The 15,823-nt window shown below is 43.2% G+C and overlaps 1 protein-coding gene across 2 annotated transcripts in view; it reads right to left on the minus strand.

The window, feature by feature from the left end:
- Positions 1–9,803: 9,803 nt before the first annotated feature.
- Positions 9,804–15,823, minus strand: part of FOXK1 (forkhead box K1) — a 48,115-nt gene continuing 42,095 nt past the window's right edge. Inside the window, exons 7-9 of one of the 2 annotated variants that reach the window (XM_034065414.1) lie at positions 15,075–15,356; positions 12,987–13,211; positions 9,804–10,826 (exon numbers count right to left, since the gene is read on the minus strand). In XM_034065414.1, the coding sequence (XP_033921305.1) occupies positions 10,603–10,826; positions 12,987–13,211; positions 15,075–15,356 (731 nt within the window). In that variant the 3' untranslated portion in view covers positions 9,804–10,602. Of the gene's footprint in view, positions 10,827–12,986; positions 13,215–15,074; positions 15,357–15,823 lie in introns of both variants that reach the window. The other variant, XM_034065413.1, reaches the window with a different exon arrangement.

The raw sequence follows: 15,823 nt of genomic DNA on the forward strand, positions 1-15,823 counted from the left end.
CAGGCCGGCTCCGGGGGGATGCGGCTGCTGCTGCACGAAGGTTCCGCCTGGCGAAGGTTACGGGAGGGGTGGAGTATGGCTGGTGATAGTCCTGGGGAAAGAGGATTGGATCCTGCCCACCAAGAGGAGGGAAGAAGGGGAAACGGGAAGATCCTGCCTAGTGGCTGTTCATTGGTTGCTCTGACATGCTGCTGCTGTTATTCTCTGCTTTTAGGAGCCCAAGGGGAAGCCTCCTCTGAGGCTGTCCTGCACGGCGTGAAAGAGATCAGCTCTCAGGACTCAGACCCATGGGAACCAACGCTTCATGGCAGAGATAGGGCTGAGTTTGGGTTCCTAAGAGCATGATGATAAAAAAGGGATGTATTAACCTTTCCTACAACCCCTTTAAAATATGCTGCTTCCCAAAGGGCTGGAGGTGTTAACACAGCTGCTCAGCAGGTGGGCTCCAGCTTCCAAAAGCTTAAAAAGATGTTAATATTCCCCCAATTAGAACTATGTCTGCTCCTGACTGCCAGTAAGACTGAAGCTCCTACCACTGAGCTGTGCATCACTCTGCAGGGAGAAGATGTCACAGGAGGGAGCTTGGCACTTTGACTTCTGGTATTTCCTTGCCTTATGCTGGCCAGGCATTAAGTTCCTTAATAGGGTGCCTGAATCTTTGCTACACTGTGTCTATTTTTAAACATTATTTAGTCAAATACAGCTACTTTGTGTCAACTGAGGTCTTAAAAGTTATTCCATTTCAAAACTCAGAATGGCTTTGGTCAAAGTGAACCCTGGGTTTATATAGCTCTATTATAGACAGGAAAACCTAGCTGTAAGGTAGGTAAAGAACTACCCTCTGACCTTATACACTTAGGTGAAACAATCCCTATAAACTACAGGGAAACACACTGGAATAGTTTGTCTTTCAAAATAACAGCATTTCACTTCATGACAAAATGAAAGCTAGACCTGGAGGAATCATTTATAATCCCCAAGGGAAGCATTATGGATCTCAAACACACAGAGTTACATATGTTCCCTCTGCCGTGAGTTAACAGCTTCCCAAATAACTAACAAGGGATCAGAGTATCCATGAGCTCTAAATGAATGCAAGGTGTCCAAACATACACTTCCTAAAGCATTTAATAATAAAAGGACTAGAAAAACACTGAAACACTCACATAGTGGAAGGGGTAGGTATAACACAGGCTGGTGCAGGAATCCTAACCCCCTATGACACTGCTGGAAAGATGCAGATCTGTCACTCAAAAGCAGCAAGGAATTTCAGGGCATTTTCTCTTTCATATATAATTTTATTTCTGGTTATAGAAACAAATGCTAAGAGGAGAAGCAACATTCCCCAACCACATACATCAAATGAAGGTAACAGGACAGTTCAAATAAGTGAAAAACAAAAATAGTAGAAATTTAAAACTTTGTTATAGCTTTAAAATATTAACGTTCTTGATACATTAGAAATCACATTCAGATCTCAAATTACTTAAAAAAAACAAAGTATGGCTCCGTATCAAAACCAAACAAAACCACTTGTATCCCATCTGATGTGGAAATGCAGGTCCTGCTCCGTGGATGCTTGTATTTACCATCTCCTCTGGTGAGCAGCAGCCTCCTTGGCACGACCAGGATGCTCTCCCAGCCCTCGTGGGAGCCACAGTCTGCCTGTGCAGTTAAGCATCTCACAGGAGCAGCACTGCAACGTGGCCAGATCATGATGATGAACTTCACATCCATTGCCCCAGATGGAGCTTTCCCCCTTGGGATACACACCTGCTTTGTGAAAAGCACTGATCATGAAAACAAGTCACATAAAAATACTCTTGATATCAACTGTAAGAAAAAAGAACCCCGCAAACCCCATAACATCTGGCTGGAGGTGTCTTGTACAGGCAACACCAGGAACTGAAATGCAAACGTGGCTTTAGTCCCCCCATCCATTCCCTGTCTTTAAGTGCCAAACGAAGGTGAAAGGGGCGAGGCTCCCCCCACATCTCTGTTACAAAATGCTTCTATGAAGCCACTGAGGTATTTCAGGTCCTCAGGTATTTTGGGGTACAGCCTTCCCCTAAGGACTCAGTGGGAATGTGTTATCTGCAGAACAGGGGGATTTCAGGTTTTTCTGATTTATCTAAGCAAATATTCAGAGTTGGATCTGAATTTCCACCTTTACCATCCGTTGCTCACATACAACTTGTGATTTATCCCTAAAGCAGCTTTTAACAGTCTTACTGAAAACAGTCCTTTGGAGAGCTACAGACTCTTGAATGCTCTTTTTGGCTATGTGGAGGTTGGTTGGCAGGCTGGACAAGGGCAGTCCCATTGCTCTACAAATGGCCAGAACCCAAGACAATGTCTTGTAAGATTTCTTCATTTTAAAGCCATTCCATTTTCTGTATCAGTATGTTTGACTGAGATTTATATATATATATACACACATATATATTCTCCATTTTCTTTTCCATTAAAGCAAAAGACCTTACAAACAATACTCTGGTTCTCTCTACTTCAAGCCCATTCAGGAGAGAAATAGAGATTAAGAAAGTTTAGGTTTATGGTAATTCGTTTGCTATAGAGCCACTCTGCCTACCTAGCAGCCTGCCCACCTCCAAAGAATGGCATATAAATCAGAACATTAGAATGTTTTGCACCAGACTTTTAGCAGCAAGGCAGTGAAACAGAAGGAAATCTCCCTTTTTCTGCTCCATTTAAATCTCATATTTCTTTCAGCTAGCAGAACATTTCTCCTCAACGTTGCCCTTAGCTTGAAGGCAGGCTCTGTTTCAGACTGCTTTAAGTGAAACTGAGGTGGGATAGAAGCAGGACTGAAAGGCTGAGATCACAGCAAAGGTGCATTGCTTAACTCAGCAGCAGCCATGAAGCAGTAACCAGATACTAGGGGAAGTGTGGTTTTAACATGGGCTGTTTTCTGCTGAGGAGGAAAGCGGTTTCCTTTCACTGCTTCTATTACTCTTCTTACCACCAAATCCTGTCCTCCCCTCTAGTATCAGAGCCCAGTCACCAGATAGTAAGCACTGAGGTGAAGCATTCATTCAGGTCCTTACAGGGAAAGGATTTCTGGTTCTGGAAGAGCAATCAGGATTAGGAAGCCAAGTATCACCTGCTTTTAAGAGTAATCCTCAAAAGGCCCAAGTGGGCCAAAACACACACTTGTGAATTTAGTGATCCTCATGGAGTTAAGCCATAGCTCAAATTTGGACATTTAGGTGAATGGGAACATTAGAAAAACTTGTTTTAAGGGGCTATACACACACCTCACACCCTGGGAAGAGATAGGAGCATCATAAAAGGAGGACAGAGGAAACATTTCGCAGCACCCCAGCATTAGCTTAACCACCTGACAGGGAGGAATTCCTCAACCTTACAGCATCCTCATGAGCCCTCCGTTCAGTTCCTCTGTTAAAAATAAGGTCCCATTACTTACAGAGCAGAATCTGTAAAGAGATTAATTTGAGACAGGAAAGGATTCCAGCTTTCATTAGTGCCATTCAGGAGATTTTCTTGCCAGAAGAGCAGCATGGGGTGGGGTTGCTGCAAGCGTGACAAAGCCAAAAGCAGGGCTCCTACACAAGGAAGATGCAAGTACCAAGTCATCTCTTCTGCTCTGTGACAGGAATGAGAGCAATCACTGAAGTAAAGCTGCTTCTTCTGGCTGCTCATATTACAAAAATAGGTACATTGTTCTTTTAGAACCAGTGCCTGGTGCAGGAATTTACCAACACACTGTATAAAAGTCTGTGTAAAGTACCATTTAAGAGAAAGAAATAGTCATGGACCATTTATATATCTATATAGACACACACACTCACACACATTAATAAATATAAATTTTATGTTTACACAGATCTAATTTCATATTCTCTGAAAAAAAAAAATATTTAAAGGGTTTCTTCCTTAGCTGCCACCCATGAATTGTCAATGTTCTTTATCTTGAAAGCAAAGGGGTAGACTTGGCACAACCACCCCTCTCTGCAACGTAAAGTGACGCGTAAGGAGAAGGACCAGCCATACATTCTGAAGGGTTTTAATTCAGTGTTGGTAAATTGAAAAGGTATCAAAAGAATTTTCTGAACATATAAATACAAAGGTTAGAAATTGATTTAAAAATTGGAATTTAAATATAGTGCTCCAAGAAAACTAAGTCTTTTTCAAAATGTCTTGCTCAGGCCAAAGTTAAATGCTCACTGCTATATTACTGCCCCGTGAAAGACACCCTAAGAGAAAGCCTGCCATCACAGCTAGGTTATTTTCCACTGCTGATTATTACACATGCACATACCCACACCTGTGTGCACTAACACATGCGTTGTCCTGCAAATAACCCACTTAGCAGAGAGAGGCTGATTTTATCACAGCCAAATAGCCACTAGGCAGCTGCAAAGAGATGCTCCAGCATGAAGTCACAGCTACGCTTCGATGAGGTGCAGATCAAAATGCAAGAAGGCATCACTTCCCAATCCCATCAGTTCCAGCAATCCAGATGACCATGTAGTGTACCTGTTTTCTGCAGCACAGCTGGTTCCATTGTAAGCTACACTTCACGACAGTAGTGTATGCTATAGTAGTAGCAGCTTTGGCATAATTTTTTCACTAGAAGGAAACACAGTTACATGACTGAACAATCTGTTGTATAACTGCAACCTAACGCACAGATTCTCACCAGATGCAGACCTTCAAGCAATGGCATTAAATTAGGAGTTGGATTAAAGGGCTCTGGAGATGATAGAAACAACTACAAATCGAGGGGAGAAACAGTGATAGGGAGCAGAAACAGGAGCTGCCTGAGAGACCAGCCGACAAGGAAAGACAGATCATTTGCTTCAGGATGGCATTTGCAAACTCCAAAGCTCTGTGTGCAGCAAGGGCTAAAATTATGAGGCTATTCATGTTCCTTTAGAGGTTCATTCTTAATGCCCTAGATCAACTTATTAGCAGCAGGACTAAAAAACCTGACAGGTTTTCACCTGGGTAGAAACTCAAGGCAAGGTCCTTTACTTTATCACTAAGGTAAAGCACTTAAAAAAGTGATCAGGATCCTTCAGTGCTGCCTCCTGTTCAAAAACCTCCAAGACCCAAGCTGGCAGGCTCTCTTCCTTAGAAGAGGTGGACAAGATGGTCACACATGTACAAATGCTAGCCTAAGTGTTTCCAGTTCACTTTACAACGCTTGTTTCTTACACTTGTCTTGCAGTCAGAGAGCAAACAGGTCCCAGGCTGTACTTGTAAGAGTGTAGCTAGCTGGCCAAGGAAGTCATTTCAATGAGTGACCTTTTTCAGTGGAGTGATTTTTCCTCTACTCCATCCAGCACTTGTCAGATCATGTCTGCAATCCTGTGCCCAGTTTTGGGCTCCCCAGCACAAGATTCACAGGAACCTCCTGCAGCAATTCCACTTGATGCCCTGGAGAGCACAAGAACGTACCAGAAGATGTACAAGTGATGTATAAGAGACTGAGACAAGCAGGTTGATGCAGCCTTAAGAAAAGGAAGCCAATGGGGAAAGTTTCACTAATGTCTTCAACTACCTATTTGGAAGATGCAGAGAAGGCAGAGAGAGGCTCTTCTCAGAGGTGTGATGTGATGAGAGACAATGAACCCATGCAGCTGCATGGGAAACTGTTCTTAGATAGTTGAGAAAAAGTTTCCACCTCATGGGTTGTCAAGAGTGGAATAGGGATCAGTCATGGAACCTCCATCTCTGCAAACAAGGCAGCTGGACAAAGTCACAGCAATGCGATCAGGCTGGACCTGCTCTCAGCAGGTTACAGCAGAGACCTCTAAAGGTTTCTTCCAACCCAAGTTACTCTATTTCTACACAGCTACAACTGGTCAGTGTCAGAGAAAACAGAGATTTGATCTTCCCTAATGCTACAGTTCTACGTGATCTGTTTATCCCAGTGTTAAACTACCATTTGTATGTCATAGTTTAAACCTCAGGAACGAAGATGGAACAACAAACCAGCTGGAATTTAATCCTTAGATGTAATAAACTTGAAGAAACAGTTCTTGATCCTTGGTGCAAAGATAGAGACCTACTGCCAGATTACATCCTGTCATCCAAGATGCCCAAACCTACGTACAGGAGGAAGATGTTTCTCCTTTCACCCCACATTTTGGCATTCATCTACATGCTAGCCCACATCAAGAGTGATATCAAATCTATCACTGGGAAACCCCCTCACAAACCACATGAAAAGCTCTAACAGCAATTTAACATTAAGCAGTCAGTTAAAAGTGTTCCATAGCACACCATATGAAAGCTCAGGTCAGACACCCTCACTTGCTTAGATATCAGTCCCCAGCCTTCTTGTGCTTCAAGTTTTATTTTACTGATGGCATTTTGCTACTGGAAAGGGAGAGAAGAATGTGGAATTTAACTTGGAATGACAGTTCTAAGTTAGAACACAAGACAGATGTCTGAAACATGCAAAACCAAGCCTGCTCTCCCTAAAACCTGAAGCCAGACCATGACATTGATTTCAGGAGCCCTGTAAAGGCTCAAGCTGTTATTTAACTACTTCTATTTCATAGTTTTAACATCGAAACACACTCCTGAACAAGCTGTGCCCAACAGTAACATGTCTAAAACATAGCATGAAAATTAAATACAGGTGAACAAATGGACCTTTCTCAACACACTCTGGAGCTCCAGGTATCCCACAGGTATTTTAATCCTTGAGTCCTTGGGTAGAGCTTAATGCAAGGTGCTTCTCCCTTCACTGGATAAAAGTGACTGGATATGCTAGAGGAAACAGCATTAGTGGTATGGGGAACAGAGGAATGGTGGAAGAAAAAGTTTGGAAAGAACAGATGAGCTAATCCATGAGCTTCAGTTTTGTGCTCAGCACTATGTTGTGTTACCATTAAATCACATTAAATTGATCTCGCTGTAAAAAGCTTCCTGTATCACAAGAGCCGAGGTCAGGACAAAACAATACCTAAGGAATTCCAGTGGAGTAAACCCAAGAACAACCACATTCAGCTTTTGCAAACTGAGGCAACAAATGTTGCTATAAACAGAACGCAATCAAACTATAAGTAGTCTTTGTCATTGCCTAAGATAAAAGAAAAATATATCAACGGCTAAGGTGAAAAGTGAATTCACGTATGAAGAGCTCTGTTTTAAAGTCTTCCCAAGTCCAAGTTATAGTAGGTTAAATATTCAACACACTTTGACCTTTGTTATGCAGACAGCAGAAGATGCAGTGAAGCTTCCTTATCCTCTCCCCCTTAGGCCTCCCCTCAGTTAATGTAATTACTTGAGGCCATGAGATGCTGCGTCAGACAATAAAAACAAAGTAGACTATCAAGTCAAAATAACCTGAGTACTGCATATAACCATTAAGGTAAAATTTTTCTGTCTAGCTGAAGACTTAATTCTACCATCAGATTAATGTTCATTACACTGCAGTGCTAAAAAACTGAAAGCTGGGGAATCAGCACTGGAGCAGTGCTGGCCTCCAGACTGAGCAGTGTGTTGAAAGAACCTGGAGGCCTGGAACAAGATGTCTCTGTCTCATGTGTCCAGATGAAGACCACATTTCTCCACAGCTTCCAACAGGACTGAACTGTTATTTCACATAGTAGCAGGCAATGATATAGACAATCATATAAAAGAGAGAAATGATTTGCAAGTAGCATGGCTGCTTCCTACACTAGCGGAGGGATGCAGCAGACTGATGAAGCAAGAACCCTCTGATAGGATGAACTGACAAGTTCCAGACACCTCAAGCAGAATGGGTGAGCAGATCAAAGATACCTGCTTATCCTCAGCTCACATTGCAACCAGCAGGCACTGTGAACCACTAAAGGAAGAATGAGAAAACTTATTCTGTTCTAAATACTTAGGAGGCAGATCTATACCCGCAACCTGAAGGTCGGCTTTCAAGAGGTATCCATGAAGCAGCAGCTGATGTATTTCTATGGTGCTGGAGTAGTTCACAGAAACTTAGAGCCTAATTATTTAGACTTTGTAAGAGAAAAAGCACCAGTAGAGAAGAAGCAGCAGTAAAGAAAAATCCACATCCCGAACCCTATTCTGTTGATTGCTCAACTCACACTGACTCACCCAATGTACTGGAAACCTAAAGCTCTCTAGCCTCAGGGCTGTTTCAGAGGCGTGCCTGGCTCTAAACCAGCACTCACCTGATAGTAATGATTAATCAGAGGTAAACCATGCAGCACTCTCACTTATGAATTCTTCCTTGAAGTCCATTTATTGAATTCTGGCTTTGAAAAGGCTAGAGAAAACAGAGCTAATTCCTGTGCTTTTCCACTATGCTGCACCTAGCACTTCCTAGCAGGGAAAGTGACAGCTAAAGGCCAGCCTGCTTCAATTACTTTGTGGTCTGTAACCATCCTCCCTCACAGAATCATTTCAAAGCACTAAAACCCAATCTAATGCCTTGTCACTAAAGGTGCACACCTAAGTTATGAAAGCCTAGCACTAAATAACTGAACTGTCCTGAATGTTCTGTGTGCCTCTAACTGCAGAAAGTAACCACAAATCAGGAGACCAAGAAATTCTTTCCTTCTTGCAGAAACACTTCTCCCAAAACAATTGGCTTGAAAATAAAACATGGCTGGATTTTATTCAAGCAGTGGGACTTGGCTATTCAATAGGATTTGGCAAAGAGAAAGGAAAACTAGAAGGCGAACAAGGGGAACAAGTGATGCCAGCTGTTACCTTGTGGATTTCCTCTCCCTCCCCAGATTCCAGCAGACACTGAACCTTGTGTCTTACCCTCTAATCCCCATGGACATACTGACAGTATCATTTACTGCACATTTGGGAGTTCTTTTTGCAACATGTTTATGCAGTGGGCTTGCCTCTGCTTTGTGATAGCATTGTCAGAGTGTACAAGGCAGCAAAGTGACAATAAATCAGTACACACAGGGGAATAACCCACCAAAGGCATGTCCCATCCCTCTTAAGTCTCTCTTGCCATTACCAAAGCCATCATATTTTCTCAATTAAAAGATCTCTGCTGTGCTGCCAGAAGACATGTTAGCCAAAGGGATTGCAAACAGGCATCAAACCGAAGGGGTTAGCTGGAGGCTACATGCAGGGGTTGGTTTCTTTGCCTGTCACAAGGTGTCACATATACCCACTGCTCCACGTGGCTGAAGTGACTCAAATCTGCTTTGCTCTTAACACATACTTGTATTACGTGAAGAGCCTGGAACACAGTTTGAGTAAAAGCCTCCTCCTGCTGACCAACCCAAATGGTCCTCAAGGGAGGAGAGCTGGGAGAGGGAGTCAGACAATGAAAGGAAACTTCCAAATTCCCTTTGGAAAACATGTTCAAGACCACCAGTGACTTTTGCCACATGGCAAATCCAAGGCCTCTTTTGCCTTGGTCTCCATATCCTTACAGAATTTGTATTAAACACTGTATGAACTCTCTTGCCTCTCAGCCCAGCTCTCAACTTCCCCTGCAGGATAGAACAGGAGCTTTGCCATCAGCCACAGCAGACGGTCAGTGACAGACTCCCACCCATCCTGGCCATCGTTCACACAGCTGAGGGCCACAGAACCACCAGGAGGTGAATGCAGACTGCTTTAGTGCAGAAGACCAACCAGTATTTTCTCAAGTTCACAGAGACAGTGGCAATGTGTTCACCTACAGTGCTATTCTATACAAAACCTCGTGCTCCAGCACAGGACGTGATCAATCAAATGCACACAGAACCTTTTGGAGACACCCTTCCCTGTGTGATTCTCAGTCATTGAGATACTTTGGCTGTTGTCCAGAGCAAGTGATGAATAATTGTAAGAAATAATTGAAGGTACAAACCCCTTAGTTTTTAATATCTTTACAGGAACTACATTAATACAGTTCCTCTGTCATCTTATTCTCCCTCAGAGGGAATGGAGAGAAATTGCATCTGGAAATCCAGGTGGCTGAGCCCTCTAACTCTTCCGCCTGAATCCCACATAAATAAACATTAGTTCATATCCAGATCTTTTCTGTTTTCAAAACCCAAATCATTTGCCTTTTTCCTTTCAGCTTGGTACCATGTTTCTTTAATGTTGTTGCAAGATACTGCACCCATCTTTCAGCATTTGATTGCCTTAGGTGGCCTTTTTAAAATGGTCCTGTGGTTCAATGCTCTGAGAAGCACAGTATTAAGGCATAGAAAATGAGGAGTTCACTTTCCAGGGAGCAGACTGCGTTTGCATTACATTCCTTTAGATGCTGAACTGCAAATCCCATCCCCTTGGAGCCAAAAGGGGAAAGACAGTCAGAAATATCCCAGCAGTCATACAATCAGTTGTCTGTATTTTTTTTCTTTTTTGAATCTTTAAAAACAAAACAAAAACAAGAGGAAAAAATCCCATAGGTAAAGACAGAACAGAGTTCCAGATATGGGTTCCTGGGAGGGGTTTTCCATTCTTTTTGGCACCTTGTGATTCTAACAGCTGTTGTCCTCCCATTGAATAGCAATCTGACTTGAAAGAGCTCTTTATCCGCTATGGTTTGAGCTGTTACAGTTGTGGTTTGTTTTTCAAAGAAGCTGCTTTAGGACTCCTGCCATCCCATGCCCACCCTGCATCGCTCCAACTCCTCCCACTGCTTCTTCATTCACTGGTTGCCTGTCCTTGTGTCACTGCAGATGTGATGACTCCAGTTTGGGCTGGCACTGCTCCACTGGACTCTTCTATCCGGGGTCTTTTGACTTCAGGTTCACTGGAGGAGGTTGCTGCTGCTGTCTCTTCGGTCCCTGTCTCGCATACTCTGCTGACTACAACAGGAGTGGACGAGCTGGCCTGGGCTGCAAGAAGCTGCAATGGATTTGTGAGAGCTGGGAAACAGGACAAGAGAGAGAAAGTGAATTAGTGTGATGAAGTAGCGCAAGTGTTTGCTATTTCAGAAAGCAAGAAAACAACACACCACAAGTCAGATGCAACAGCTGGCACATATTCAAGTGTGGTTTTCAAGCTCCTTTTGAAAGGCTTTGTCTCTCCCTCTTCCCCTACAATCTCAGTTTACCAAAGTGGTAATGACCAGAACTTCCTTCTTCCTATCCATTGTCATCAAGGCATTGCCAGCTAAGCATTCCTCTCTAGAAGGGGGAGATCAGCCCCCTGTTAAAATTACAGCACACCTCCTCTTTGAGGGGTAGCTCTCTGGCTACCTACAACCAGAACTTGCAAGCTACAACATCTGTGTACTGTGCCTTCAATTTAGAGGTCTCTCTTTAGCTGTGCTTGGACAGTAACAACAGCCAGTCTTTTGGGAAACTAGATCAGAATCTAAATATTGAATGTATTGACATCTCACTTGTAAAAAGGGCAGGAAAAAATTTATCCCATACAACCAAATGCATTCCCATCAGAACTGGGAGGAAAATGTAGGAATCTTTGGCTCTAATCTTGTATTCCAGTACTAACAAAAGATTTCACCCTCCCATTAATGAAACCGGTGAGAAAAAAGACCATTTAGTAGCAATCCTCCGTAAAAATGTCTACAATCTCTAGTTCCAGACAGAGAATGTGCTTACACACTGGCTTTGGCACACAACACTGCTTGAAAAACAAAACACATGCAGTTTTTGGCCTCTGCATCAATCGGAGAGGCAGCCAAAGGGGACTCGGGAGACAGCACATCCTCTGCCCTCCAGACTGATGTGCAAAGGATGGAAGGACAGAACGTTAGGGGTGTGCTGACTAAGTGTAGCAAAAAAGAGCCCTAGGATAAATAAACAAAGCAAACAGAACAAAGGTCCTCAATGCACAGCAACTTCTCCCAAGGCAGGGGAAGGAGGGTGTAGAGTATCAAGAGGATGAAGGAAAAAAAAGTAGGGTAAGGATGAGGGCAGTCACCAATTACACTGCAGTGACATGGAGAACCTAAGCCATGCTGCAGGCTCCATTTTGTGAACTAGAAAATTCACTACCATCTACAGAAACCCCCTCAGATGTAAATGGAATACTTTCCAGTTTGAGGATAGTGCTAGAAACATTTTGATGAGATTAGAATGTCTCAACATAAAAACGTTAAATACAAAACTGATTTTACAGTAGACAAACACCACTGCTGGGTAGCAGCAACTCCACATATCTGATTATTTAATACCTTTATATCCTAGTTACATAAAACCTTAGAGCTATCTTCATTGCTCCAATGAGATTCTTGCAATTCAAGTGCAAGCCAGGTGATACTGCGAACAGACATGGTAGGTATAAACATTCCTACCTTCATGAGAGCCATCAAAATCCCCCCAGTGCCCTTTCATTTCAAACTCCCACAAGCACCAGCCTGGGACAGCAGAGGTGCTTAGCATCTCACTGAAACAGGCTGTAAGAAACCTGGATATACCATCCCCAGTCATCATCCTTAAACCTGAGACACCGAGCAAGTAATAGAAAGAGGCTGCCAAGACAAAGCTAGTATGGGATTTTAAAAATCAGACTTGACGAATGACTAGAACACATCCTGTATATTAAAAAACCCTGAAACAGATCCTGTTACTCTCAGGCTCTAAGACCATCCGATGGGAAAGTAAGTTATTTTCTTAATACTCTATGGAATCGTTTCACAAGATCTAAAGAGCACCATGGAAATTTTATTACTTGGCATGCTTGAAGCAAAGGCTGTTTGTCAGAAGAAAACAAATGAAAACAGGCTTTACACGAGAATCACTAACACTTTCAACAAGTAACCCTCAAAATGTGGAGTAGAAGTAGTAATAAATGTATAGCCAAGGACAAAGGAAAGACAGGACGTTTCAGAAGCAGTGCTAGACAGCAACTGGGGAACGGGAACAGAAGTGGACAGAAGTATGTCCATGACTGATATTTACAGCCACAGGAGTTGAAGAATTGGAATACCTTTGAAAGTGGACAACTTGGACACATGGAACAACTCGATGCGTACTAAGAGAAATCCTTAGAGCTTTACAACCTAACTGCTAAGCTCAGAAGGAAATCAAACACCAGAAAGTAATGGAAACAGAACTTACCATAAGCACTGCCAGTGATGCTGTTGGTGGGGACGGCATGTTTCCCATTCTGAGTGACTGCCCTCACGGGGAGCTGATGCTGTCCAATGGTCACTGGAGCTGCCTGCTGAAGGATTGTGACTGTCTGTCCTGGAACACCCTGTGCCATCTGACTGGCAACTGTCTGAATAACACGGCTGGCTGTAGGTATTGTGGCAAATGCGATCGTTGGCTTTTCATCCATGCCTGCTTGAGAGTAAAACAGACAACCATCATTTATTACCCTGCCTTCGGAGCAGGCTTCACTCTCATGAACAGTTTAGCAGTGATATATACCCCAGGCTTACAAATGTGAAAATACCTCAGCACCACAGAAAGTCAGGGAAAACACTAAAATATTCTCTATTGTACATATACCATATAAATATTAAGAACATTTTTATTACAGCATAAGCCACTTGGCCAAAGAAAATAAAATTAAGAAAATAAACTTGACCCTTTGTCCTAAGAGGGCACCTTCTCCCTTACTGGCACATTATAGCTGTGATGACCGCTGCAAATCTCAGCTTACTTTGTAATTACAGGCAAATTGGCCTGACTTTCAATACCACACAGCAGGAGAGGGCATTAAGTCCTTAAACAATGCCTAGAGCTAGAAGTCTGCAACAGCTTAATGTCAGGTGCACACACAGGTTGATTTACAAGGAGGTCTTTCCATAATTGCAAACTTTTGCCAGCTATTGAAGTATAGGAAGAAATCAGAAAGAAGTGAAAAACAGTAAGAAAAAGGAGGGATGAGTTCTTGGATAGAAACAACTGTTTCAGAGCACTCAACCACGTATCTCACTTCCCAACAGTAGGGGGTCAATTCAGCAGGTATGTAACAGATAGAGGACAGCCTCCTGCTGGGCATGCAGGAAAGGAAAGCCACTCTTCTTCAAGGCTTTTGGGTCTCAAAGCAGAGAAAGCAGGAAGCACAAACTCATTAGTCCTGCAGGAAGAGAAAGACTTCTCCCATTTTAATATTAGTAGACTTGTGAGAAGAGTGGAATTAGATTGCACATAAGCATTGAGCTTCCCAAACTGATGGGAAGCAGGGAGAGAAAAGGCAAGGAAAGCAGAGAGATATGGCAGGAAAATGGCACAACCAGGAAAAGACAAAGGGAAGGTAGAGACTAGAAAAGGACATGAGTAGGAATAAGAGAGGGACAAGTAGGAAAAGAGCAAATGACACCAAGAATTAGTGAATGAAAGAATGGAGCAGGTGACGAGCAGCTGCAACTGCTAGTACTTCAGGAACATGTATGGGATCCAGACAGGAATTTCTAGAGAATGCAAGTGAAAGTCAAGCATGATGAACTAAAAATGCCAGTGGTCCTGCTAATGCAGCAGGGGAAAGTCTTTGTCATTTCTCTTTCCCTTAGAGAACAGTCATTGCCCCACTACCCACATAAAAGCAATCAGAGTAACCAGTCTTGCTGCTGGTACAACACACATCTTGTTGCACTAAGCACTTGTGAAACGGTGATCAGACAAGGTGTTGTCTACATCACAGCAGGAGAACATTTAATTCCCTAAAACCCCCGAGGCTGGAATTTCCAGCTTAGGAAAAAAAGGTCTTTGTTGGAACTGGTTGTTGAAGACTGCTTTAATGGGGTACTGCCTGCACTTCCAGAAGCACATTCTTTCCTCTAAGAATCCAGGCCTGCAGAAAAGAAAGGCTCAATCATTTATTTACAAGGCTGTCTGAAACAGAGACTTTCAGCCTTTCCTAGACATCTTTTTTTGGCTACAAAAAACACTTCCATAGCACATCCAGCTGACCAATACACAAGCATATTGATATTGGGGATAATGTAAATATTTAAAGCACTGGAAGTTTTTTCAGCCTCCAGTGTCTCTTAAATTTGTTCCCCACAGGACATAAGGGAGTGCAGTCACCCTGCTCACTTCTGAAGGTATCAAATGGACAGGCTATTACTTTGAGTTTTACCTGAAGAGAAACATCTTTGATTGAGGGCTAAGCAGCTAGCAAGTGAAAAGAGAGTGACAACCCCCCCCCAAGCCTGCTCAAGACCTAGCAGAGTAGTAAAGGAGGTGAAAAGCTACCTCGGTGGTCACCAGCTAAGTCCAGCACTGCTCCTGCTGCTTCATGAGCTCCTCCTGCTGTGCCCTGGTTTGTGAGGATGTATCCATTTGCAGAGTTTGCAGAGGAGGTCACAACTCGGACCATTGTAACAGTGGGAGCTTGCTGCACGACATGAATTGCATGACATGAAGGCTGTTGAGAAGTCACTATTGATGCTGGCATGTATGCAACTGGCTTTGCCACCAGAGTAGATGGTCGGGGAGGAACAGCCATAATCACTGGCTGGGCACTGACTGGAGATCCTAAACAGAACAGAGAAGCATACATTAGTAGGAGAGGAGAAAAAGGCCTCCATTCATTTCACCTGTGCACTTCTAATCTCTGCAATAATCCTTCAGCACTGGCAGAAGTAGGAAATGAAAAATAAAGCTTCAAAAATACCACCTTCAATCTTCTCTTTCCTAACTCACAAAAACCTCACCTGCCATGTGAGCACATATCTGTGAACAAAAGCCACAATAGGCACAGAAAAAAGAAGCCTTACTTAATGAGCTTTGCCTCCCAGCTTCACCAGAACACCCTACACATCAGGCCAGTCACAGCACAGCTGACAACCAATACTTACCAGGGCTTAACAAATTACCCTGGCCACAGCACCACAGAGCTCTGTTTAGCCAAGCTGATCTTATCCAGAAGGCTGGTAAACTATTGTGAGTGAGCCACCACTGGCATGGCTAGTCTGCTGTCAGCTCTCTAGAGCCACCTAGTT

Source organism: Melopsittacus undulatus, chromosome 8 (assembly GCF_012275295.1).
Source record: "Melopsittacus undulatus isolate bMelUnd1 chromosome 8, bMelUnd1.mat.Z, whole genome shotgun sequence".
NCBI classification, from domain to species: domain Eukaryota; kingdom Metazoa; phylum Chordata; class Aves; order Psittaciformes; family Psittaculidae; genus Melopsittacus; species Melopsittacus undulatus.